The following is a 27,634-nucleotide window of genomic DNA, read 5'->3' on the forward strand; positions in this document are numbered from 1 at the left end:
ACGACTTTGATTTAGACTGAAAATGGCGGTAGTCTTTGTTTCTGGAGCAGATCTTGAAAAACGTACCATATTTCTTTACAAACTTGGCACATATATAGATCTAGTGGTGAACTGGTGCCTTTTGATAGTTTGGGATTTTTAAAAACAATATTTTTTTAGTTTCCATGGCAACGACTTTGATATAGACTGAAAATGGTGGTAGTCCTCGTTTCCGGAGCAGATCTTGAAAACCGTACCATTTTTCTTCACCATATTTTGCCCAATTATAGGTCTAGTGGTGAACTGGTGCCTTTTGATAGTTTGGGATTTTTAAAAACAATATTTTTTTAGTTTCCATGGCAACGACTTTGATTTAGACTGAAAATGGCAGTAGTCCTCGTTCCGGGCAGATCTTGAAAACCGTACTATATTTCTTCGTCATACTTGGCACATCGATAGGTCTAGTGGTGAACTGGAGCCTTTTGATATTTGGGATTTTAAAAAAAATTATTTTTCGAGTTTCCATGGCAACGACTTTGATTTAGACTGAAAATGAAGGTAGTCCTCATTTCCGGAGCAGATCTTAAAAAACATACTATATTTCTTTACAAAGAGGCCCAGTGAACATAGTTCACAGGAGCTAATGCATATTGCACACACCCGACATGTCATATTGGCAGGGGATGTGAGTATTTCATGCTTGTTACAAATTTCATTCCATATTGTTTGCATTAAATTTGGCAAAATTGTGTGTGAAGTGATCGGTAGATTGCACAGCCACGCTCAGAAAGGCTCGTTAAAAGATATATTTGTTGTAGTTTGACTATTATATGTCAACATGAAGTTTTTGCGATAGCTAGTTTAGGAGCCTCAACGGTGATTGCTCAAATTGTTCCACACGTAAAAAATATCCAGCAATACCGATCAGCTGTACCAAAGGGTAAATGTTTCTGTGTATGTATGTGGTGTGTATGTTTCAGTTTATGTATGTGGTGTGTTTATATGTTTCAGTGTATGTATATTATGTGTATATGTTTCAGTGTATGCATGTGGTGTGTGTTTGTAGCAGTATATGTATGTGGTGTTTTATATGTTTCAGTGGATGTATGTTTCAGTGTATGTCTGGGTGTGTTTGTAGCAGTGTATGTATATGGCGTGTGTATGTTTCAGTGTATGTATATGGTGTGTATATGTTTCAGTGTATGTATGTGGTGTGTGTATGTTTCAGTGTATGTCTGTGGTGTGTTTGTAGCAGTGTATGTATATGGCGTGTGTATGTTTCAGTGTATGTATATGGTGTGTATATGTTTCAGTGTATGTATGTGGTGTGTGTATGTTTCAGTGTATGTATGTGGTGTGTGTATGTTTCAGTGTATGTATGTGGCGTGTGCATGTTGCAGTGTATGTATGTGGTGTGTATATGTTTCAGCATATGTATGTGGTGTGTGTATGTTTCAGTGTATGTATGTGGTGTGTGTATGTTGCAGTGTACATATGTGGTGTGTGTATGTTTCAGTGTATGTATGTGTGTTTCTGTTTCTGTGTATGTATGTGGTGTGTGTATGTTTCAGTGTATGTATGTGGTGTGTATGTTTCAGTGTATGTATGTAGTGTGTGTATGTTTCAGCATATGTATGTGGTGTGTATATGTTTCAGTGTATGTATGTGGTGTGTGTATGTTTCAGTGTATGTCTGTGGTGTGTTTGTAGCAGTGTATGTATATGGCGTGTGTATGTTTCAGTGTATGTATATGGTGTGTATATGTTTCAGTGTATGTATGTGGTGTGTGTATGTTTCAGTGTATGTATGTGGTGTGTGTATGTTTCAGTGTATGTATGTGGCGTGTGCATGTTGCAGTGTATGTATGTGGTGTGTATATGTTTCAGCATATGTATGTGGTGTGTGTATGTTTCAGTGTATGTATGTGGTGTGTGTATGTTGCAGTGTACATATGTGGTGTGTGTATGTTTCAGTGTATGTATGTGTGTTTCTGTTTCTGTGTATGTATGTGGTGTGTGTATGTTTCAGTGTATGTATGTGGTGTGTATGTTTCAGTGTATGTATGTAGTGTGTGTATGTTTCAGCATATGTATGTGGTGTGTATATGTTTCAGTGTATGTATGTGGTGTGTGTTTGTAGCAGTGTATGTATGTGGTGTGTGTATATATTTCAGTTCATGTACGTGTTGACACACAAGTAATCTCTCTCTCTCTCTCTCTTTCTCTCTCTCTCTCTCTCTCTCTCTCTGAAGATAAAGGCAGCATTTATGAAAATAAATGAAGATGATCAAGGATGAAGAGTTAGCATCACCATCAAGCTAAATATGATAGACAGAAATATTGTTACATGTCTAAATATCTACAAAGGTTCAAAGTTGTGATTAAATGTTACAGGATGGTGGTTTGTCAGTACTGAAGATCAGCAAGGATGGGTACCAAGCACATTCCTGCGATCAAATGAGGGATTCAGAGAAGATTCAACAACAAGAGCTAAACCTGGGGAAGGTAGGAACATATATTTTATATTTTGAAAAGTCAAATCTATTGGATTTTTCAGAATGGCTAATTAAATGATTTACCTGACAAAAGTCACTGTGGCACTATTTTGTAGTTTTAAGATAGTAGTATAGATGATGGGGGTTCTGGCTCACTTCCACTGGAGCCAGATATATACCCAATACTGCGCACAAACAATCGTCATGATTCGTATTAAAAGAATCATCAATATCAATTAATAATGGATAAAATTTACTTTACCCCACAAGGATATTGGAAAGGTATAGGAGCAATACAAAAATTAGCCACTGCGGCTAAGGTATCTAAATATGTGGCCAAGGATAGGCTAAAGAAACAAGCGATGTGGCAAATATACTTACCGGCACCGCGTTATATCCCATGGAAGAAGTTTGATAATTCTTGTGAATACCCTACCTCTATTACATCATAGCCATAAATTCCTGTTTATGCTGAGATCAACACGACAATTTTTTACAAATTTTCAACAGACGTCCTCTTCACTGCCAACATATCTATTAGTTGTGAGGAAAACCCTATCCCTCACCAGGGGCGCATGTGGCAAGGTGGGAATCTCCTCACTTCTTTCCTGTGTGTCCAGATGACAACAAGGAAGCATTTTGTTGCATACATCTGTACACGTGATTGCTGTTCCACACTTACAAGCACACTAGATCTTCTCAAGCTTCACTAAAGACAAGCAGTGAGCAGGTCTACAAGCAGAGAACAGGGGCATAAGAAGGCTGAAAGATCTAGTAAGTAATTAGTTAGAGAACGTGTTGTGGGATGAGATCTTCATCTCAAAAACAGACACCCGTCTGTTCAGGCTGTGGACAACATCAAATCCCTGGTGACCCTCACCCAAGATGCCTATCATGAAAGAAAAGACATTGCACGTAAAAATCAAGATGCAGTTATTGCGAACCTTTGTCGAAGGAGAATTTTGAAAAACTTTCCAAGGCATGGCACAACGTTCCTGATTACAAAAAGAATACTAGAGCATCAGCTAAATATTCTTCTGCTTCATGTAAAAAAGTGATTAAGTCCGCTGTGACTACTAAAGATAATCACGTGGGTAACAAGCGAGTGTCGCGTGGGGACGCCATCTTGCCTTCTGAGGAGAAGAGATCTCGTCGCTCATCCCACTCTCCCAATATAGTTAAGGAGCCGATGTACCTTTCAGACTTTAATGTAGCCTGTAACATACATCCGGTAGCAGATGGTAAGGTGGATAATCTAGGCTTGGAAGAAGCAACTTATCTCCACTCTATGCCACGCTCCCCCTTTAACTTAAATGAGTTCACGGAGAAAATAACAAATTCAGTGTTTGTAATGATTGACAAACGTATGCAATCAATGTCTCAGGAAATCTCATATCTAAAAGAATCCGTTGCACAACCCCGGCATGGCCAAACAGGGATTGATCACGAGATTTAAAAGAGATCTAAGGCTGAATATGGCAGAACACCCTCATACAGCAGACATGCACAAGGTCACGCTGAATCAGATCATTATGAGGACAGTAGGAGAGTCATAAAAAGAGATGGAGAATCTCATAGATTACCTCCCTACCATGCACACCATAGGGTAGATCGTGAATCACGGGCATCGCATTGCAGTATGCACAGAAATACACACAAGTCACCTTCTAGCCACTATGATAGACGAACTGACAAAGCTCGTGCAAATCAGGATAGAATTCCTAAGCGTGCGCCATCTCATGCTGCCACACAGTCCAGTTATACGGGCGGAGGAAGCCAGGGAGATGTTACGTCACAATCATACATTTACAGAACATGTGATTCCCGCACTGCTAGCCGTAGATCAGACGACCGGGATTACTCTACCCTCAGCCATATGATCCACTCCCAGCGCAGCCTGAGTAGGGGGTGCGGATCTATCGCTAACACTGGTTCTTCATGCAATGGGGACTCTACTACGGAGGATAATTATAGACCAAATAATTATTCCACTAAAGATATCATTGCAGAACTTTATAATCTAATGCCCGCCTTAAAACCAGATAACATAGACAAAACGCCCGTCAAACCTTTGTTAGAACGTGCTGGGTATGAAAAACCTGTCAGCAAGACTGAAGAATTCCATACCCTCCCTTGTCCGTCATATATTGATGACGTCATCAAGAAAATTGAAGATTCATTGAACGCTTCATTGGCGCATAATGTCAGACTGGGTATGCCTGCCATTAATAAGAGTGCTTACAGGACACACGATGCCCCCTTCACACAACAGCCGAGTATTGATGAAGATTTCTATGATCTGGTTAAGTAACCTAACACCAAAATGCACCTTGACATGGCCAAAATCAGGGACTTATACTACATCAACAAACAGATGATTAAGATCAGTTCATACATTAACTGGATTGCAGCTGGAGTTTGCTACGTCATACCCCTAAACAACCAGAGCGAAGGTCTACCCTTAGACACCCCCGCGGAGATGACACTACTCGTTTGAATGTCAGCACAGTTCCTGCTCATGCAAAGAAAACATCTACTATAGCAAGTTCATCATATGATCTCAGAGCCATTAAGAAGATCCATGCTATCGCAGCCTATTACAGCGTTGCAGATATTCAAAGGAAGACTGAAGTCAGTGAAGGAAGCCAAGCATTGTCAACGAGTCAGAAGTTTCAAGAATCCACGATCTCATTGGCATCCAGGATATAGAGACGGCCTGCAGATATTCAGCATCAACACCAGAATCCTAGATCTCGTCATGTGAATCCTGGTCCTGATTCTTTTCGAGCCTCTACATGGAAGGACAGATCGTTTCAACCCAAGTATAGGAACTCAAAATATGATCATCCCACTTCGCAGAGAGGACGAAGCAGAGGCAGAGGCAGTCTCCGAGGGGTATACCGCCGGAAATGACTCAACCAGAAACCTGCAGACCCCTTCAGATCCTACCAACATCGCCTGCCCAATGGACAACGATTTAGAACTACAGAAGATCAAAGATACAACCATATTGAAACCAGTCGAACTAGCCGGTCTCACAGACATCGACCTAAGACTACCCAAGTTCAGCATTCATCCTATCCCGGGACCAGTCGGAGGTCGTTTTATGCAGTACGCAGACAAATGGAAGACCATCAGAGACGACTCATGGCTGCTCGAAGTAGTAAGAAGAGGCTACAAACTTCACTTCTCAAAGCGACCAAGACTAGTCATCCATCCTACCAGACCCCGATTCCAGCTATCAGGACCGAAGTTAATTGCAGCAGAAGTGGCCATACAAAAACTACTTGCAAAAGGAGCTATCAGCATCTTAAAGGAGTCAGACACCACTCACGGATTCTACTCCCCAGTATTCCTGGTACCAAAGAAGAATTCTTCAGAGATTGAACAAAGATTATTTGGAAAAACCACCCATTTTTCAGATGGAATCTATTAAGAAGTTGAAGAACGCCTTAAGACAAGCAGATTGGATGATAAGCATAGACCTCCAAGACGCCTATCTTCACGTCCCTATCCATCCAAGTCATCGTCGGTACCTACGCTTTGCAGTCAACGGTCAGAGATACCAGTTCAGGGTACTTCCATTCAGCATATCCATCGCCCTAATGGTTATTCACCAGGATCACCAATCCCGTCATCGGATTCACCCATATAAAGCTCATATGGCTACATGGATACATAGACAATTTCCTATCGGACGATCAGCACAAATCGCAAATCAGATCTAATACAGTGTGCCTCATTCAACTACTAACACACTTAGGATTCCTGGTTCACCCTAAAAAATCAGAAATAGTACCCACACAGGACATCACCTACATAGGCGCAAGATTTCTACTCAACAAGGGCATAGTAGCACCTCCAGGGGACAGATATGCAAGAGTAGAGCACATGATAACAAGCGCACTCGATCAGCCCATCAAATCGAGACGCTGGTGGATGTTTTTCCTCGGCACTCTCACATCTATCCAAAATCTAACCTACAGAGGCAGACTACAATAACGGCCCCTGCAGAATTGGATGAATACCACCAAAAGTCTAGAGCTGGAAGCCTTAATCCAACCTCCTCAAGTTCGAATCTCAGAACTTCATTTGTGGCTGACTCGTCAAAATGTCATGCCAGATATTCCACTCACATATCCCACCACCCTACATCAACTCTACACAGATGCATCAGGAGAGGGTTTGCGTGCCCATATGGACGATGTTACCCTACAGGGAAAATGGTCCTGCCAAGAGTTACACATCAATTGTCTAGAAATGAGAGCGATATATCTAGCCCTATAAGCATGGCAAGATCGTCTACACGACTCGTCAGTAAAGATCGCTACAGACAACTCGACCGTGGTCGCTTACATACAGCACCAAGGGGGCACAAAGTCTCGGCCTTTATTTAAGGAGGTTACACATTTATTTGCCTTGGTAGACTCAGTGAGTTGCAGGATCGAAGCAAGACATATACTGGGCAAGCTAAATATCCTAGCAGATTACCTATCCCGGAAAAACAAGATAGTACCCACGGAATGGTCACTACATCCCGAAGTATTCAAATGAATAACCCACCTATGGGATACTCCAAACCTAGATCTATTCGCCACATGTCTCAACAACAAACTACCAGTCTACGTCAGCCCTGTACCAGACCCGCTAACTCTCCAGGTCGACGCTCTCTCTATGGAATGGGAGGGAATGTTTGCGTACACATTCCCCCCATGGGCTCTTCTAGACAGAGTACTGAAGAAAATAGAGGAGACAGACTGGGTCATAATTCTCATAGCCCCGGCATGGCCAAACAGGGCTTGGTTTCCAAGGTTACTACACCTCCTAGTGGAAGAACCTCTGAAACTCCCAGTACGTCACGACTTACTGAGACAACCGAAAACGGACATATTTTACGGCCGCCTCGACAATCTCCACCTTCACGCTTGGAAGTTATCTCGAATAAGATGCAAGCCGCCGGTTACTCTAAATCAGCTGCATGAAGAGTTGCAAGCTCATGGAGACCAGCATCGTCTGCCCTATACAATAACAGATGGGACAAGTTTGTTGAGTGGAGAATGAGAAAGCATTTAAACGTGGAGATAACGATACCTAAAGTGGCTGAATTCTTGCTTTATCTCAGAAACGACAAGAGATTATGACATGGCACTATCGAAGGCTATAGATCAGCCCTTGTTGTGTGTGTGTGAAGATTTCAGAATACCTCATGAACTCAGGGTAAGTTGACCTTTGTACTTAGTTTGCTATTGATTTAGTAAACAAGGCAAGTGGCAACACTGAAATCAGAGATCGAAGGATTAAGTGATATACGGTATCTACATGATAATCTAGGATGTATGATGCACTACCACCGGAAGTGATGTCATGGGAGACATTGCACCGGACTAACGTCAAAATACGTTAAATATCACTATCCAAAAGGGCATAATGGAAAACCACATCATAAGTGATAAGAGATCATAGAAGACATATACCACAAGTGGGCATGGAATGACAACCGGAAGTGACGTCACAGATGACGTCATCACCGGAAGTGACGTCATAATATGTCTATGTATCACAGTGGTGGATATATACATGGATATCATACACATTATATGACGATATGACGTTGAAATTCTAGCCTTGTAAGTAGACTATTAGACATATTCCGTTTGATCCCTTTTGGTATACAATCCTTGGGTTACCACTTCACAAAGCCAAATATCTAAGGGATGCTAGATACCCTCCGGTCCCTCTGGTGTATACTAGCTATGATGTTATAGTGGTAGGGTATTCACAAAAATGATCAAACAATAGTTATCATTGTGAATAATTCTAAGAATACTACCTCTATTACATCAGGAATTAATCCCTCCCACCTCCCCAAATATCTGCATCTAGTTGATGAGGATAATGGGTTGAAAGAAGTGAGGAGATTCCCGCTTTGCGCATGCCCAGTGGCGCCCCTGGCGAGGGATAGGGTTTCCCTCACAACTATTAGATATGTTGGCAGTGAAGAGGACGTCTGTTGAAAATTTATACAAAATTTGTAGTGTGGTTCTCAGCATAAACAGGAATTTATGACAATGATGTAATAGAGGTAGTATTCTTAGAATTATTCAAAATGGTAACTATTGTTTGATATTTCTACAACAAATGAAGTTCATCAGGCTGACCTCTTGTTTCTTCCCCATGATAAGGTAAGACGCAAAACATATAAATACGCTTTAACTGTAGTGGATGTGGCTAGTCGATACAAGGAGGCTGAACCATTAACCTCGAAAGATTAAACAGAAGTAGCTAATGCACTGAGTCGCATATATAAACGCAGACCACTAAAATGGCCCAAGTTATTTCAAGTAGATCCTGGTCGCGAGTTTATGGGATCAGTAACTAAACTGTTAACAAAGCACGATGTCGAAATCGGGCGTGGTGAAAAAGAGGCCCACCGTATTCAAGCTATCGTTGAAAGGTTTAACCGGACATTAGCGGAACGAAATGAAATCGGAACGATTAAGATCAACCGAATGGGTGACACAATTATCAGCTGTTGTGTAATGAATAATGAATTAATGAGATTAATCGGGAAGAAACCATCTGATGCGATTAAAATGAAATCTGTGACTTCCGAATCTTCAGCGCTGAGGAGAGGCAAAGAACAAAAACTTCCGGATAGAGTAAGCGTAAGATATTTATACCAGCCCGGTGAACTCGAAGGAGGTCTGGGTTGCGCAACCGATCCGATTGGGTCCCTTAAGATATATATACCTTTAGTCAGTTTGTTATGAAAGAAGGAGAGCATATTCTTTATTATCTTAAAGATGGAACGCAGGGCATTTGTACGAGAAGAGTTGCTCATAGTTCCCAACGATACAGTATTACCACCATAACCATAAGCATAGGTAGTTACACCATCATTATCAATTCATCTCTTTGTATCTAAGGGGGATAATGATGTCTTGTTCATTCTTAATCCATATATCCTGTGATTGACACTTCTTAAAGCGTTCATTTTGTGTTTGCATGTTCTACCATTGAATAATGCTTCTTTATACTGTTCATGTTTGATATGCTTTTTACCACATACTTCTTAACACCCTTAGCTTTTCTTATCTCCCCATTATCAGACTTCTTTATAGAATACATCTTAGGTCTTAATCCGACATACTCCACAGTAGGAGTCCCAGCACATTCATCCTTCTTCTTACCTAACACCTTTTATTTACTATGCTGTGCAGTGGATTATCTTCGGGGTAATCGCTCGTGTCGTACATATCTATTTTTTCTGCCATATCTTTATATACATCCTCGGTTTGTATTTCCATCAAAAAAGAATCTGTATCGGTATATAACACCTCGCATCTATCACAGTATTGCTTCTTCAGTTCGTTGTAATAAAGGTCATACATTAAGTGTTTTGACAAGTCAAGAATACTCATACTAACGTACACCAGTCTGTTGAATTTTATATTACTCTTCTGCATATGTAGTGCAGCTACACTACATTTCAAAAGTCACTTCCCCTGTATTGCGAAAAACTATTTCGCTATAGGTTCGCGATAGTACCGTGAAAGTATCGCGAAAGTCGCGCGATAATACCGCGAAAGTGGCTAGAAAATGCCGCGAAAGTTGCGCGATAATGCCGCGAAGTTTCGTGTAAGTGGCGCAAAAGTGCAGCAATAGTGCCGCAAAAGTTGGTAATGGTGCCGAGAAAGTGGCGCCATATTGGTACACTGCATGTACACTTCAGAAATGCTGTCGTGCGTTACTTCCTCATGTACGAGTATGTCGGATTTATGTTCAATCTAACTTGGAGCTATACTCGTATAAGCCTGTTGCTCGTGTTATATTTAAAGAGGTGTAGGTGGTAGGTCCATTAACAGTATAAAGCTTTACATGGATATGTTCTTAAAACTGTGGGTTTTTTTCCGCAAGGATGCATGACCTATTCTATATTAATCAATAAGAAATTCATTGACAAATGTTTATATTCCCTGATGTGTGTAACTCATTTGTATAAGTTATCAATAGTCTTCGGAATTGGGAGTAGTGTATGAGAACGCAATTCCCAGTGGTGCCTGAATACACTTTTTTTCTAGATTCACCCCGATTTTGGTCCTCAGTTCATCTGATTCATACACAATAAGGACTTGCGTTCGTCCTTAAATGCCTGAAAAGCTGAGTGTTAACAGCGGGCATCACAGTCTCTGTTTAGAATTAACATTCAGGATATATGAAAATACATTTCGGTTTGATGTGCTTATGAAAATGGAATAACTTTCCTCAAAACTAAGTAGAAACCAGGTGATACACGGATGATACAAACATGTAAGGAAGAGAATTTATGGATGGTAACTTTATTATGAGGAACACAATGTTTCGAAGTAATATTTACTCCTTCATCAGGTGAAAGAGTAAGTATACACTCCGAAACATTGTGTTCCCCAAATTAAAGATGTCTTCCTTATGTGTTGAACTTGTAAATGATTTTCAAAGACATGATACATAGACGGTTTTTAAAATGATAGGTCAAATACTATGTTGTTTATCTGTTCCACATAGTGGTAAGTTGTAAGATGAGTTTCTGCTCGTTAATCAGACAAAGTACTGCTACACTTGGTTTGTGCTAAAGTTGATGCACGTATACACATGTCAAGTGTCTCAGATACGAGGCATCTGCTTACTTACTTACTTCAATTGGGACTTTAACGTGCGTATTTCGCGCACGGGCCCGCCAGGCCATTTAGTGTTTGGTCGAAAAGGGTATGTCCGAGAAGGTGGGGCAACCTAGGGGGGCTTTAAGGGTTGTTTACTTAATTTGGATAACAAATTTGGAATTTTGAAATATGCCATGCAAAAGGTGGAGGGGGGACTAAATGTAGTTTTAGTAGTTGTAGTTCTAAGTGTGTTTTTGTAGATTTAGAATTTTAAGGTTTATTGGCAGCTTGTTTGTTGTACTTTGTTACATGCGGCCGAGTAGGTCTGTTTTGATTAGATATATGCTTAGTGCTTTATAGGTTTGTAAGTCATTTAGTCATTTAGGGGGTTTAGTACCGTTGCTAGTGTCATTTGATTGTTGCAGTTTAGTGTGGATTGGAGTGTTATTCTATGTTGCTGGCACTGTGTGCAATATAGTATTACGTGTTCAGGAGTTTCTTTTAAGTTGCAGTGGGGGCATTTCCCGGATTGGTGTTTTTTTAATTTGGTGTAGGTGGGAGTTTAACTTAGTGTGGCCTGTTTGTAGTTTAGTTATTTCTGATAGTTATTTTTTCCACTTTTGTGTTACTTTTAATTTAATTTTTGTACATTGGTAGGTTGATGCTTACTTCTTCTAATTTTAGTGCTGATTTGGCTGCTTTGTTTGCGTGTTCGTTGCCAAACACTCCAACGTGGGCAGGGATCCGTACTATTTCTATGTCTTCACCTAGTTTAAGTAGATTGTTGGCGCTTTTAATTATCTGTTGCATTAGTTTTGGGCACTTTTTTGTGTTTAAGTTTTGATATAGCCTGGAGCCCACTTAATGAATCTGAAAGGATTAGGGTTTTTGGTGGCGGGGTCTGCAGATATAGTTGTGATTTGATGAATTCTTTATTTTCTAGACAGCCGAGAGGGAACCAGACTGCAGCATTATTCACAATGAATATACTCAGAATATCTACTCCAATTAAAAAAAGCACCCCACAGTTTATTATGTAACTTATAGCGAGACAACTCGGATAGTTAATTACATTGTCTTCTCACAATGCTAAGCAGGTGCACAAAATAACAGGAAGAGTCATGCGTTATATAACATCATAAACGTGGAGGATGAAATCCACCTTCCAGCAAATTGTATTCATTAGGAGTAGGGTAGATTCAGCTGTGCAGGCAATTGAATAATAGTGTTAACCAGTGGCATTTAAGACGTTTTTACATTTAAGAACATATGTAATACTCATGGTCATTAGGACGGAAGCGCAACAGATATGAACGATATCGATAGGTTTGTGCAAGGATCAAGGTTTACCATCTATTTGCAACACAAGATCTATACTGTATTTTTTAGTGAGTATTTGTACGTGGGCCTATGGCTATACTGAAAAATAAAGAATTGAATTGAAATAAAGAATTAAATTGAATTGACACAAGATCATATTTCTTCGTCAGCAACATCTCACATATCCTGCGGTATTGTGTTTGCTTAGAATATAGAACAATGACTTCAAACACATTACACTATGCAGTCATTTTGTCATTTTGTCTTGTTCTTAACATTCCTTCACTGAAATAGGATTGCTACGCAGTATTTAATTAACTTGTTACGTTGGATTCGAGACCAGAGAACATATGTTATGTATCGATACCGGTTGTTTATTAATGTTCACTAAAGGATGGAGGGCTACAATTGACAAGGACCTCTTGGCTACAGGTCATGAAAATATGTTTCTCATGTCGTTGTGTTTAGTTATACGTGTGCGCCTGCACTAATGAAGTAAGTGAATGTTAAGAAGACGAGATAACATGTACCTGTATCATCCATCACACAAAACGATGTAGGTATGGTTTGACACTGTTTTATAACGTTTTGTAAAACGGATAGGACAAAACAAGCAAGTGCTGGCTTCTGTTGCTGCCTCTCCGAAGATCTGAATAAAAAGGTTATCATACTCATTGCCACATATTGCGTTCTAAAATAGGCACATTTACAATGCGGGATTGTTGGCGCATTTTTTTATGTACCACACCATATATTTAAGGAGAGTAGGACATTTCCCCCACACTGACAGTCCCCTACTCGGACATTATCCCGTACTGACATTTCCTCACATTGAATATATTAATAATTTATATTACAGTTTTATTTACAGTTTGACAAACTATTATAATATAAACATGAAAAGTCATCATCACATGTTAAGTTCACTACATGTCACCAGCTGGAAGTGACATGGGAAATAGATTTTACTCTTTGTTCAGCTGTCCTTCATTTAAAGACACATTTGACAAAAAAATGCACAAACTGGTTAAGTGACCTCCTTTCATCAGGTTGAAAGGATTACCCACAGAGAAAGAAAGGATTAGAAATCGACATGCTATTACGTATTCACTACCAACGTCCTCTAATATTAAACTGATACCCTTGGTATCCCCTAATGAGATCAAGTATACTTTGTCACATCCGGTAATTGTTAAGATCACAAATCCTATCTACAGCCATGCAGTCTATACATGTTTCCAATATCCTGTTATAATTAGTGGTGAATGCTAGAAAACACATCATGAAAGATATCCTGAGACGCCTCCAAATGTCCACTTCATAATTCTAACAAAAAGTGATATTCTACAGTAATAACATTTGAAGGCTAATCCACAAATACCATCGCATCAATTGTTACGGAGTGGTGACCAGCATTCGTATATGCAAAAATTGCAAAAATCAAACTGCCGAGGACAGAATGCACTTTAAAGCGAGCTGCAATCTTCTTTCTGATATTAGATATTCGTTAAGGAGGTATTCATAATAATAAAAATTATTATCGAAATAAAATCAACTAAATTATTATTTTTAAAGACTTATGTCCCTAACTTACGTTTAGCACTGACAGTTATAGTTATAATTCACCCAATATGCTGCTGATAAGACAATAATATTTGAATGCGCCCCGGATTTAATCGGAGCATATGTTAACGTTGTATAGAGGTCTGACGTAAATTGACTATCGCCTGTCTGTAAAGTGTGACCCTCATGACACCCTTATTTATTGTCACTGTCTTACTTAAACCATTCGAGTGACTCCGGTTTTCATTTCGTGTGACGGTGAAGCATTAAAACATTCTTACAGCCCTCATGTACTTTGATTTGTCTCGATAAACATATCAATACAAAGCTTATGTAATCGGTAACGATGTAGTCTCCCTTACAGAACTAACAGACGGGTGCGAAGCTTTAATGACAATACCCTAACTACTTCATGATATACATGACGATGAATGAGCGTCGACAGTCGGTTCAAATGTGTGCCTTTGTTGTCTATGCGTACGCTTATAGCACCTGGTTGTGTTTAAAGAACAGTTAACATTTTAGATATGATGGAGGGTTTACTACCGCTACGCCTGAACGTAACGGTTGTCACAAGCATGATGATCATGTCAAGGATACATAAGTGATAATTCAAATACGAATGTACATATGTTGCTCTTTCTAAATAAGCACATTTACATTTACAAGCAAACATAATTTGACACAGTATCATGATATTGCTGAATGGTTGCTTGGCCACCCATAGCAGGTGTTGGGTGGTCTGCAGGGCGTTATCGGGCGCTCTATTTTTTTCTTCTTAGGTGTCAGGCTACCCCCTACATTCAGCTGCATGATCAGGGTTTCTGTAGCTTTTTCTTCCGTCTATAAATGCGTGTCTGGTCGGACCCCACTTACTTTTATTAGAATGTCAGCCTTCAACCTGGTTGGTTGTTTGGGATCCTGTGGAGCTGAAACATCTGCTCATTGCCTGTTGGATGCCCCCTATAATCCTCTATTGTTTTACCAATCAACACGCTTCATTGGCTATCGTTTTACAAAAACGCTTTTCGCAATAGAGTGATTTGGTTTTCTTTTGACACTGTTTCTGGTAAATATTCCCTGGATAGAGAAGATATTGGCGACATGGGTTCCATGCATCGTTTGATATTTGTAAACAATTCAATTCATTAATTTGAGCTCGAACATATGTTTAGGAAAGTAAGAGAGGTTCTGATTACTCGCGAATGTGTTATCGGATATGTGCAATTGGCTTGTTATAAGCTATAAGCTATAAATGTAACAGATAGATTCAAACTTCAAATGGTATATTTCGAAATTCAAGCGTCTATACTGACTGCACTAACACCCGCCAACAATGTTAGTGAAATATTTAATATGCTACAGTTTCATAATAAGCGACACAATCCTTTCCATATTCAAAAGAAAATCTCTGCTAAAAGCATTCTGACTGTATCGTGAGCATGTGTCTATAAATCACTATCAAATAGTGATGGTATCGGGCGTTCGTGAAATGTTAATTCCATGTAAGTGGAAAATAATACACCAAAATCGTCTTGCCACCTACCATCCCAGATAATATTTCCCCCGGGCCCCTTTCAAGGATGTTCTTTTAAACACATACATGCGTATCTAAAGAAAGAAGTCTGTGTATTTCTGTAATAATAATATTGCATATATTTAAGGCAAAGCCCGTACGTTATATACCTACATTAAACTGACACTTTTGCTACGTACACGTGTCACAAAATGAACCTGTTAGACCACTTCAGAAATTGATTTATGAAATTGCGAAATGTCCGCGTCCAACAGGTCGATGCGTATGTGAACCAACTATTTAATTATCTGTTTTAGAACATTGAAATGTTTCTAACTATCATGGAACTGTTCTGGGTGAACAATACCTTCCAAATGACGTGCTGGTTTTCTTGGGGAATTAGTCAGCAAAGAGCCAGAGTCACAGGAGACTAATCACAATTTTATTTACAAGAACAATTAACAATTTACAATTTATGCTTAGATAATAACTGAGGGTGCCACAGAGAGTCGGTACACACTCTGGGCTGTGGGAGAGAGGTCTGCTTGGTAAGAGAGTCAAACCCCTTCTCTGCTAGAACTTGGCTACAGTATGTATTTAATGAAAGTTTGAACAATAGAAAGGAATTTGATTGGTTGATACACGATTGGTTGTGTCCTATGCTAAATGGATGGCTAGACAGAGGGGAATACTAAATCCTGTTGGACTGGCACTAATCTTGTTGACATATTTACTGGATGCTTTGAAAGAGATTAGGGTGTCACTATAGATGAGCTTGTGTGGGGCTAATCCTTAATGCCCTATAGACGAGCTTGTATGGGGGCTAATCCTTAATGCACTATAGACGAGCTTGTATGGGGCTAATCCTTAATGAGTCTTAATTGAAGTAATGTTATTCTAATATACCCCGGTAGGTGATGACAGATATACTTAAATAAATATCCTTTGTCTGGGAGATGGGATCTTGATACCTTAGGCTAGCAACCATCTAAAAAGCTATAACTGAAACTACTGATATTTTATATATGCATTTTACCTGATGATAATTATTACTTGCTAAACTATAATTATATGAAATGGTGTATAAATATTACACCATGATAACTCATAAAAGCACTTGATGTAGATCTAATTATTATAAGATAACTTAGTATAAATGTTAACCATGATAACTTCCCCTCCGTCTGAAAAAGTTTGGACCCCAAACGTGTAAAAATAAAAATAATGAAGGCTTAGATGGACAATGTATAAAGTTAAACTGGTAGTAGTGAATAATAATTATTATAGAGTCTCTCTGATATAAGGAAAACATAATATAAAAATGCTGTCATCAGGGAATCTGGATGTGGAGCTGGCTTGTCTTGGCACTCTGTACTGGTGGATTTATGGGTGATGTAGGAGGCCTTGAGTTCCACATCCTGGATTGGGGTTGTAATATAGTAAGCTGTGTCCATGGAGGTTTTACATGGAAACAAAGAAAAGAGAGTTAGCATGTTCAAATAATATGTCATATATAAATACTTCCTCAGTTTGTCTGTAATAACTAGAAAATAAAACAAATATGATAATTATGATGTAAAAGATCAGTACATAATTATTACTAAACGGTGTCATGGCCAGGAAGAATATATTGGCGGCAAATTACAAAAGTATATCATGAGAAAAATAGTAATATCCTTCTATTTTTGGATACAATCATTAGAAGAACTATACATACATATATGTGCATGTGCATATAACAAGTGCATCGATTTATCACACTAATACGGTATACAAAAGGTGTCAGAAAGGTGTATATCCTTTTTAGAATTCTTTGTTAGTTTTCGCAACTATTTGGTTTGTTTCGCTTTGATTTTCGTTCGGTTCAATGTGATAGGGTTTGGTTTATTTTGCTTCGGTACGGTTTGCTTCGCTTCGGTATGGTTTGGGTTCGATTCGCAGTATGGTTTGCTTCGCTTCGGTACGGTTTGGGTTTGATTCGCAGTATGGTTTGCTTCGCTTCGGTGCGGTTTGGGTTTTGATTCGCAATACGGTTTGCTTCGCTTCGGTGCGGTTTGGGTTTCGATTCGCAGTACGGTTTGCTTCGCTTCGGTGCGGTTTGGGTTTCGATTCGCAGTATGGTTTGCTTCGCTTCGGTGCGGTTTGGGTTTCGATTCGCAGTATGGTTTGCTTCGCTTCGGTGCGGTTTGGGTTTCAATTCGCAGTATGGTTCGCTGTGTGTCATTTCACTTCGCTTTTGAGATTGGTTGATCAGGTCAATGCTCCAAATTTGTTGTGATACAAATAACTCAGATGATCAGACTGATGCCATTTGTTCTCAACTGGCGACCCATAGTGAAAGGACTGGACACAAGAAAACATAACAAGATACATCTAATAGCTGTATCGTGATTTGCACCGTTTATTCAGGAGATTTTGTATTTTGATCAAGAATATGTTCAATTGGCAGCTGTCGGTATATATGGGGAGTAGATCACCGTATGGTTGAGTGGTACCACAATTTATGTAATTCGAATATGATTCACGGTAGAAAAAGGTGTTGATATTTCCAAAGTCTTTATGTGGAAAAATACCCCTTTTGGATTTATAAATTGGTGCTGCCTCTGGATCATATGGAGGATTATCTTTTAGACAGCACCACTTACAGAGATCCTGCCAGCTATCGTCAAGGTAGCGCTGTTTGAGGTGGGGAGGAACACTTTCAAAATAGCATGTGAATTGATCAGGATTTTCTTTATATGAGACCTTGACATAGCAGTCTCCTTGAATAATTTCAATGCCCAGAACTCTTTCTATTTTATGATTTACTTTTCGTAGGTGTTTTGGAAAAAACAGATATGGTTTGACATCTAATTCTATGCATGGTTTGGTGTTGTCTTGCTTGACATTTCCTGACATTGTATTCCCTGACAGAACATTGACTGATTTATTGTCTTGTGCTGATTCCTTTTGGTCGAAAAACTTATGATTCTTCAGTGGACGTTTTCGTCGTTTACCTGACATACTTCTTTTGAGGTGAAATTCTCTCCGAATGGAGTCTGGAATGCTGCTGCCATACTCCCATGTGTTTCCTCTTTCTGGATCCTTCCATTTTACTCTGTAGTACATTTTGCCATTTGCTCTCTTGGAACTAACAATTGAGTGGATGTCCTCTGGATTGAAGACCTGAGGGATATCCTTGGTTTGATTACCTGATGTTGGACTTGGAGGTTGTACCTGGCTGTCGTCGGGTTGTTTTCTGGATTTGGGCTGGTGATGCTTACTATTCACTCCTCTTTTCCCTTTGTTTACCTTTTCATTTACCTTGGTTGGAGCACTAGGACCTGGTGTGGCATGATTTTCCTTCATTGTTGCCGTGGGACTGGTAGGTTTTTCTGTTGTACTTGAAGCAGGGTTTTTCTTCTTTGTTGGGGTCTTTTGCTTCGGACTCTTGTTGCTGGAAGTACCTGCCTTTGTTTTGGAATTGACCTTCTTACCTTTCTGTTGTGGAGGTGATTTATCAGTAGCCTGGTAAGTTGAACTTGTTGATGGGGAATTGTTGCTGTCAGACTGTGAATCACTGACTGGTTCCTCATTGTCATCCATGACTCCTGAATCTATGTTACTGGTGTCATTGAGGTATGGTTCTGGAGGATACTGTGGACGATCAGCAGGATCAAAATATGGCTTCAGACGGTTGGCATGGACCAGTGGTTTGTGTATTTTGTCGTCAGAACTTCGGCGTAGTTTGTAGGTATAATTTGGACCTGTATGGACGATATAATAGCTACCATACCACTTTTTGGTTAATTTGTTGGAAAGGCCTTTTTCAACTTTTTGACAGTAAAGCCAAACTCTTTGACCTGGGGCGAATTCTGGTTCTTTAGCCTTTCTATTATATTGTTCTGAATACACCTCCTTAGCCCGAGCAGTGTTTTCAGCTGCGATTGTTCTAGTGATTTCAAGCTCCTCAAGCAAATTGGAAAGATAACTTTTGTTATTGTGGCCTAAATTTTCTTTTGGAATTAATGCTACATCTTGTGGAGCTCTCATTTCTCGGCAGAAAAGCATAACATATGGGGATTTTTGAGTTGATGAATTTGGAGCCATCCGATAGGCCATCATGATGCCAGGAATGAAACGGGGCCAATCATTTTGAGACTTGTTACAATAGGCTCTTAGTGACTGATTGATATAGGAATTGAGCCTTTCTACACAGCTGTTTGTTTGAGGATGGTATGGGCTGGTATGGGTAAATTTAATTGCCAAAAGTTCACAAATTGCTTTGATAAGTTTGGACATGAAGTTCTGACCTCTGTCTGAAATTAAGGTCCGTGGTGCGCCATACCGACAAAATATTTCTCTGACGAGAACATCTGCTACTTCTTTGGCTTCTTGGGTCCGAAGTGGAAAAGCTTCACACCATCTAGATGATGCATCTGTGATGACCAAAATGTACTTGTACTTATCTGGTGTTGTTGGCAGGGTACCAAGAATGTCAACGTGCCATCGGGTGAAGACCTCTTCTACAGGTAGTGGACGAAGTGGTGCCTTCTTGCCATGGTAGTGCCTCTTGGTCTGTTGACATACCTCACATGTCTGGACATAAGTGGCAATATTGCTGTACATTTTGGGCCAGTAGTACTTAGGTCTCATGGTGTTGTGCATCCTTTCTTTCCCATGGTGGCAACCGCCAAACTCTGAGTCATGATAGGATTGCAGGACTTGATTTCTGAGGGTTCTTGGGACTGCCAGCTGTTTAATGAACTTGTCTGCATGGCCTTTCTGTCTTTGTGGAACAAATCTGTATAGGATGCCTTCATCAATTTCAAAAGTATTGGCTTCAATAAGAATCTTTTGACGATCCTTTTCATTTTGTGGAAGGACATCATCCTCTTTGTAGTCAAAGATTTGGATGAAATCTGGACAAATCCTTTGTAGGTGACGTAAATTTGGATGTTCTTTTATACTTACTTCAACCAATGTGTCTTGGGTAACATCAGCATTTGTAGCATGTAATGCTGCGACAACATTAACTGGTACTGACTGATAATCCTCTTCATATTCAAAGGTGACTGACCAATGTGTTGTCTGTGTGTCTGATTCTAAGTGATTGACAATAGGTGTGCAAATATCCTCAGTCTGAGTTGTCTGTGTGACCCGTGTGGATGAATGGGTGTTTGGCAAGATTGTGGTATTGCTAGTTGATTTGCTTTGCTGAGTTGAAGTTACTGAGAAGACTGTTTTCTCAGCATCTTCTTCTGTCTGATCATTACAGTTAATATTTTCCTCATATTCCCTACGTGAGAGAGCATCGGCATTTCCATTGGCTTTGCCGCTGCGATGAACAATGTCAAAAGTGTAGGTAGAAAGTTCCAAAGACCATCGCCCTAACCTACCTGTGGCATCCTTGATGGATTTCAGCCATTTCAATGCTATATGATCAGTGTAGACTGTGAATTTGGAATTTGCAAGGTATGGACGAAAGGATCTAATGGCTTCAACTAGAGCTAAGCCTTCCTTTTCTGTAATGCTCCAGTTCTTTTCGCTGCCATGTAGAGCTCTACCACCAAAAGCTATTGGATGTTCATTATTTTTCTCGTCTTTTTGACTCAAAACAAAACCTATGCTCATATCACTGGCATCAGTTGCGAGAAGAAATTCTTTGTCAAAATTTGGATAAGCCAGAACAGGTGTATTACTCATAGCATGTTTGAGGGTGTTGAATGCCTGATCACACTCAAGTGACCATTGGAACTTTGGTTTCTTTCCTACTTCTGACTCTGAATGCTTTTTTAGCAAGACATTCAGTGGAAGCGCTATGTGAGCGTAATTTTTCACATACTTCCTGTAGAAGTTCGTGAGACCTAAGAAGGAGCGGATCTGCTTTTGTGATTTGGGCACTGGAAAGGTTCTAATTGCTTCAATCTTTTTGTCATCAACTTGAACACCTCCACATGATAAAACATGACCCAGAAAAGAAACTTTGTCTGTTGCAAAATTGCATTTGGATGGCTTTAGTGTTAATTTTGCCTGTTTCAGATAGTAAAATACTTGCTCCAAATGTTGGAGATGCTCTTCAAAGTTTTTGCTGTAAATTATCAAATCATCAATGTAAATCAGCGCAACCTTAAAAAGCAATTTTCTTAGCACTTTGCTCATGAGCTGTTGAAAACAAAGTGGAGAATTTGTCAAACCTTGGGGCAAACGTTTGAACTGATAAAGGCCTTGATGGGTGATGAAAGCAGTTTTATGCTTTGAATCTTCATGTAATGGCACTTGGAAGAAGCCATTAGCAAGGTCTAAAGTTGAGAAGATCTTAGCTTGTGCATTGGCTATGTTATCAACAACATCATCAAAAACTGGAAGAGGCCATGACATTGGTAAAGTGACAGAATTCAACTTTCTGTAGTCACAAACAAATCTATATGAGCTATCACGTTTCTTGACTAGGATAATGGGAGCTGAATACATAGAAGTAGACTCCTCGATCAAATCATACTTCAGGAAATCATCTATAAGCTCTTCAGTGACTTTTTGGAGATGAGGGGATTGGCGATATGGTCTACACTTAACGGGTGGGTGGTCGCCAGTGTCAATGATATGCTGGTGCATGTCAGTCTTTCTTAAATCTGCAAGACTCGTTGAAAACATGTCTCTATTTTGTCCCAAGAATCTAAGTAGTCTGTGTCGTTGGTCTGGAGTCAGTTGTGTATTGGTCAAATCAAATCCTAATTCTTGTGCAATTTTAACATAATCCCTGGTGTCATTGTCTCTCTTCTCATTGTCGGTGTTAACGGTACTGATGAATGGTTGGTCAGAGCCGATTTCAAAAACAGAGTCTTTGTCAATGTAACTAAATTTGCCTACAACTGTACCCTTGTCAAGAACTTTTTCTTCTTGGGAGGGATTCATAAGCCTAAAGGTAGCAGTTTTGCTTTTCACTTTGGAAAGAGTTCTACCACCTGCTACTTCAGAATGAGCAGTGAGGGAAGCAATGGGTTCAATCAGGATGAGGGAATCCTCTTTGACCTCTGATAGTCTAACCTTGAAATGAATTTCACTCTGAGGGGGGATGTAAATCTGATCTATTGTTTTTGCTAATCCACTAATCTCTTGCACTGAATTGGCTATGAAATTGATATATTGCCTATCTGAGGTGCTGTTGTTAAGTATCAAGGAATGACAGCTATAATCTAAGACTGCATCATTGTCATCAAGGAAGTTCTCACCTAGTATCACTGCTTCTGGTAGTGTAGGCAGAACATAGAATCTTTGAGAAAATTCCTGATCCTCAATGACAAAATCTAACACAACTGAACCTAACACTTTATGCAATTCGCCGCCAACACCTTTAACCTGTGGAAAGGGTGAGTTTCCAAGAGTAAGGTTTTCAAAAGCTGTGCTCAGAAAAGCAGACGAAATACAAGAAATGGATGCCCCTGTATCTACTAAACAATTTGTTGTTTTTGTGCCAAATTTTGCCTGAATTACACTTTTGGCAAGGGGCGTAACTAAAGACACTGTTGGAATTTCACTTTCGAAGTTACTTTCCATACCAGACTCCATATTTGCCATGACACCTATTAGTATGTACCGTACTAAATTAAAGGAAGACAAGTAATCAACAATGTAGTACTTACAATATTTGAAGACTTTTTCTTCCTTTGTTGGTGTCTTTGGAGGAGTTGGTTGTCTTTAATCCAGTGTTGAGGTCAGAGGTAGATGCAGCTTGCTTGTTATTCCATCAGATGATCACGGTTGGACATGTCCTCCAATGGGTTCTTGTAGTTGGTTGTAGTTAGTTCCTGGACTCCGTGGTTCCGAAAACGATGATTCTCCGCCAAATTATCATGGAACTGTTCTGGGTGAACAATACCTTCCAAATGACGTGCTGGTTTTCTTGGGGAATTAGTCAGCAAAGAGCCAGAGTCACAGGAGACTAATCACAATTTTATTTACAAGAACAATTAACAATTTACAATTTATGCTTAGATAATAACTGAGGGTGCCACAGAGAGTCGGTACACACTCTGGGCTGTGGGAGAGAGGTCTGCTTGGTAAGAGAGTCAAACCCCTTCTCTGCTAGAACTTGGCTACAGTATGTATTTAATGAAAGTTTGAACAATAGAAAGGAATTTGATTGGTTGATACACGATTGGTTGTGTCCTATGCTAAATGGATGGCTAGACAGAGGGGAATACTAAATCCTGTTGGACTGGCACTAATCTTGTTGACATATTTACTGGATGCTTTGAAAGAGATTAGGGTGTCACTATAGATGAGCTTGTGTGGGGCTAATCCTTAATGCCCTATAGACGAGCTTGTATGGGGGCTAATCCTTAATGCACTATAGACGAGCTTGTATGGGGCTAATCCTTAATGAGTCTTAATTGAAGTAATGTTATTCTAATATACCCCGGTAGGTGATGACAGATATACTTAAATAAATATCCTTTGTCTGGGAGATGGGATCTTGATACCTTAGGCTAGCAACCATCTAAAAAGCTATAACTGAAACTACTGATATTTTATATATGCATTTTACCTGATGATAATTATTACTTGCTAAACTATAATTATATGAAATGGTGTATAAATATTACACCATGATAACTCATAAAAGCACTTGATGTAGATCTAATTATTATAAGATAACTTAGTATAAATGTTAACCATGATACTAACACTGAAAACAGGTATAATAAATGAATAGTTAGAAGGGGCGCTACTTATCAGAACGAATCACTGAAATCAGTGAGTGAGTTGGGTTTAAAGCCGCTAATCTCTAGCTTCTTCTTGGCAGTCTGACATTGGCCGCTTGGGCACACCAGCTGCCGTGAGTCGATATTGCTCGCTAACGCAACTGAGCGTGACAAGAGACTAGGCTACCGTCTGCAAGGACAGCTAAATAAACTTGGAGGCAATATTTGTTTTACGCATTTTTCAACACTGTTGGTTACCCGTGATCTATGAAGATTTGGACAAAGGGCGCATGTTAATAAATTTCTTCAGCCTAAACAAACAGACAAAAAGAATGACATAAGCTCATCGGATGTCGTTATTTGGAAATATCCCTGGTGGTTATAGTTTATAATAAGAAAAGTATCCCTGCAGTGAAAGCATTTTCGGATTTTGGATTGCGTGGGTAAACTACTCCCTTGTTGTCATCCATGTTATCTGGTATAACCCTACACTTGTGTATTTGTCGTCATTCAATTGATGCTCAGTTAATTTATTACAGGTATAATTACTGAAGGCACCACTCAGATTAACTTATAAAGGTTCCCATTAGGCATTTCGTGTGTCTGGTGTATTTATTCAATTCAAATCCAGGTTTAAACCGAATCCCGGTTTGAAGTGAGGTGAAATGTATGTCATATAATATGCACGTTTCAGCCCAGCAAGAGGTGTGATTACCATCACCGTTGATTGAATAATCACTATTATTTTGCACAGTGGATTTGTCAAAAGTAAGCGTTTACATGTGTATGTTTACTAAAGCAGACGGAATACCCTAATATCTTGGCGTGAAGTGCAGATGTTAAAACAACATACTTTGTTCAAAGCCGATATAACATTGATTGATTGCTCATTGTTATCTAACTCAATGGATTTTTTTAAACATTATGAAAACAGTTGTCACGTGGGCTTTCTCAGCTGATCTTTGAGACTTGACACCTATGTGAAACAACTGAAACAAACTAAGTGATCAGTTGAGAAACCAAACACGGGTTATGATATCCCGCAACGATAAATATATTTTGAAATATTTGATTGTTACAGAGACACGTGACATCCAATAAGTTTCTTTGTACAGCTGCAGATGTGTGGAATATCATTCCTTTATGTGAATATTTACGGTTGCATTCCTCGAACAAGGCAGCTCACTAAAAATATACATAAAACTTTGGTAGGTTGTAATTATGATATTTGCATTTTGTTTTCATTCATTTGCTGTAGCATTGAACAGAATCATTCCTGTTCCTCTACGTCTTGGTTGGGAAGTTCTTCGATGCGCGATAGACGTTGTTTTCCCAAGTCTTTTCCTTTGTATGCGTGTATATGTTACAGTCAATGTGTAAAATGTGATTCACTCAGGCAATCTATAGAATGTCTAAATATTTCAGGCGATTGACTGAAAAATCTGTTCATTTATTTAACAGATTGACTAAAAATGACTAAGACGGTCAAAAGGGCTTAAAAACATCACAGTAGATTAATTATGCTGGGATTAGAATCCAAACAATATAGAAATGTACTTTTTATATCCTTACATTTTCAGTCACTTGTTTAGAATTTGTCATCATAATAATAAAGATGGGCATATTTTTCAGTCAATTTGTGAAATAACTGAATATCTAGGCGTTTAATAAATTTCCTAAGTGAAACTTTTGCCCATTTTGACTGTAAAAATATAAACACCATAAAATAAGCAATGGGCAGGTGAATTATTTTCTTTGTGTTGCAAGTCAAAATAGTGTAAACGAAAATCACACAATTACCAAGCAAGTGACTTATCAAAACACCGTCACCATTAATGATGCTACCCACAAAGATACCTACATTTCCTTATTATTTCCAAAACTGTATTTCATTTTGTTGATAAATGTGACCATACGCCCTTATACTGTCAATAAAAGTGACAACTGCACTTACGAATGGCGCAGCACAGGTCGCGAACTAGCCTAGATCTCTGCTTTATCATCCGGGTACTCACGGGGAAAAACAATAACAAAGGCAACAACTCTCGGGGAATTGCTTTAGGTAATTGCCCATTTAACAGTATTCCAGTTATATCACGGCGTGTCAGCTTATGTGGGAGGAAAGCCCAAAGTGATGCAGGTCTCAGACGTTTACCATTTCAGTGAACCCCATGAGCACGGGTATGGTGCTGACAAACCTAGAAACTTAATTGGGGCGAACCGGGTTACGAACCCACAATCATAGGTTTCTGGCGTGCCCAAGGGACGCAACTATGCACAGCAAATCGCAGCGCCTAAGACGACTGGGCCACCCGTGCCCCCCACTGAAATCAAAATCGGGGCACCATGTTATAAATCCCGAAGACGTTCAAATAGCAGTTCATGGAAGATTTACATCTACTCATCAATTCTAAGAAAAGTACGTCTAATTGATTAAAATTTCTCAATCAAATCCAGTAATAATCAGCCTGATAAGTCTATGTAAATACATACATGTATATTCTAGTGTCTTCCTCTAAAACATGAAACCAGCTCTTCCCTAAGTTTATTTCAGAAGCTTTGTATAAAGTTGTGTTATTTCAATGTGGTAACTGTACATGTATGTCTTTGACTTGCAAATACCTGACTTGCATTTGCATGTGTTTGTGGTGGATACGCTCTAACCTGATTCATGAGTATGATTCATGAACACATGTTTATGATATAGTCGGAATGGAATGGAAAAGAAGTAAATTATGGAAATGGTTTTGTTTATTTTGTTTCCAATAAAAAGCGTATTCTTTTACAATGTTAATAATCGTCCACACATCAAGAACAAGTCACTGTGTAATACAAATACCTAATGACGTAATATTTGTGAAGGACTTCGTTTATCATAGGAAATCTTTAATAACCAAACAAATTTGTCCAGACTATTTCACATTATATTCAGAATGAAACTTATCACGAAACATTATGGGATACTAGACATGCACAAAACATTAGTTGGTTATGAGGTTTCCTGACGGTCATTTTGGCCGACACATGATTGTGTTTAATTCTGTTCTATCTTATTTGTTGCCGTGAAAATCACCTCAGCTAATGTGTGTACGAGTATTTGTGATTGGAGTCATGACCACAAGATCACCTTACATTTGCAGTCTAAATAAAGTATAGATATCGGTATTTGTAAAGAAGCTTTACACCATGATCTTAAATAATGCAGAGTAGCATGCCATGGAAAATGTAACTCAAAATCAGTCAAGGAAAAAAGCAATACAATATATTGTACCGTACATTTAGCACAACTGTCACAAGATAGCGTGACTATTCTATCTCAAAAGTGGTGTGAAAGTGGCGCGATAGTGCCGTGAAAGTGTCGCGAAAGTGCCGCGATCTTGTAAAATGTTATCCCGAAAATGGCGCGAAAGTGTCTCGAAAGTGGCGCAATAGTTTTACG

At 39.3% G+C, this 27,634-nt stretch overlaps 1 protein-coding gene across 6 annotated transcripts in view; it reads left to right on the plus strand.

The window, feature by feature from the left end:
* Window positions 1-27,634, plus strand: part of LOC139452295 (SH3 and PX domain-containing protein 2B-like) — a 291,496-nt gene that overhangs the window by 152,654 nt on the left and 111,208 nt on the right. For all 6 annotated transcript variants that reach the window (XM_071233713.1, XM_071233712.1, XM_071233711.1 and 3 more), the window contains one exon: window positions 2,373-2,483. In XM_071233713.1, coding sequence (XP_071089814.1) covers window positions 2,373-2,483 — 111 coding nt within the window. The remainder of the gene's footprint in view (window positions 1-2,372; window positions 2,484-27,634) is intronic.

The sequence above is a fragment of the Haliotis cracherodii genome, unplaced genomic scaffold (genome assembly GCF_022045235.1).
Source record: "Haliotis cracherodii isolate W230 unplaced genomic scaffold, xgHalCrac1.p SCAF_9, whole genome shotgun sequence".
Classification (NCBI taxonomy): Eukaryota; Metazoa; Mollusca; class Gastropoda; order Lepetellida; family Haliotidae; genus Haliotis; species Haliotis cracherodii.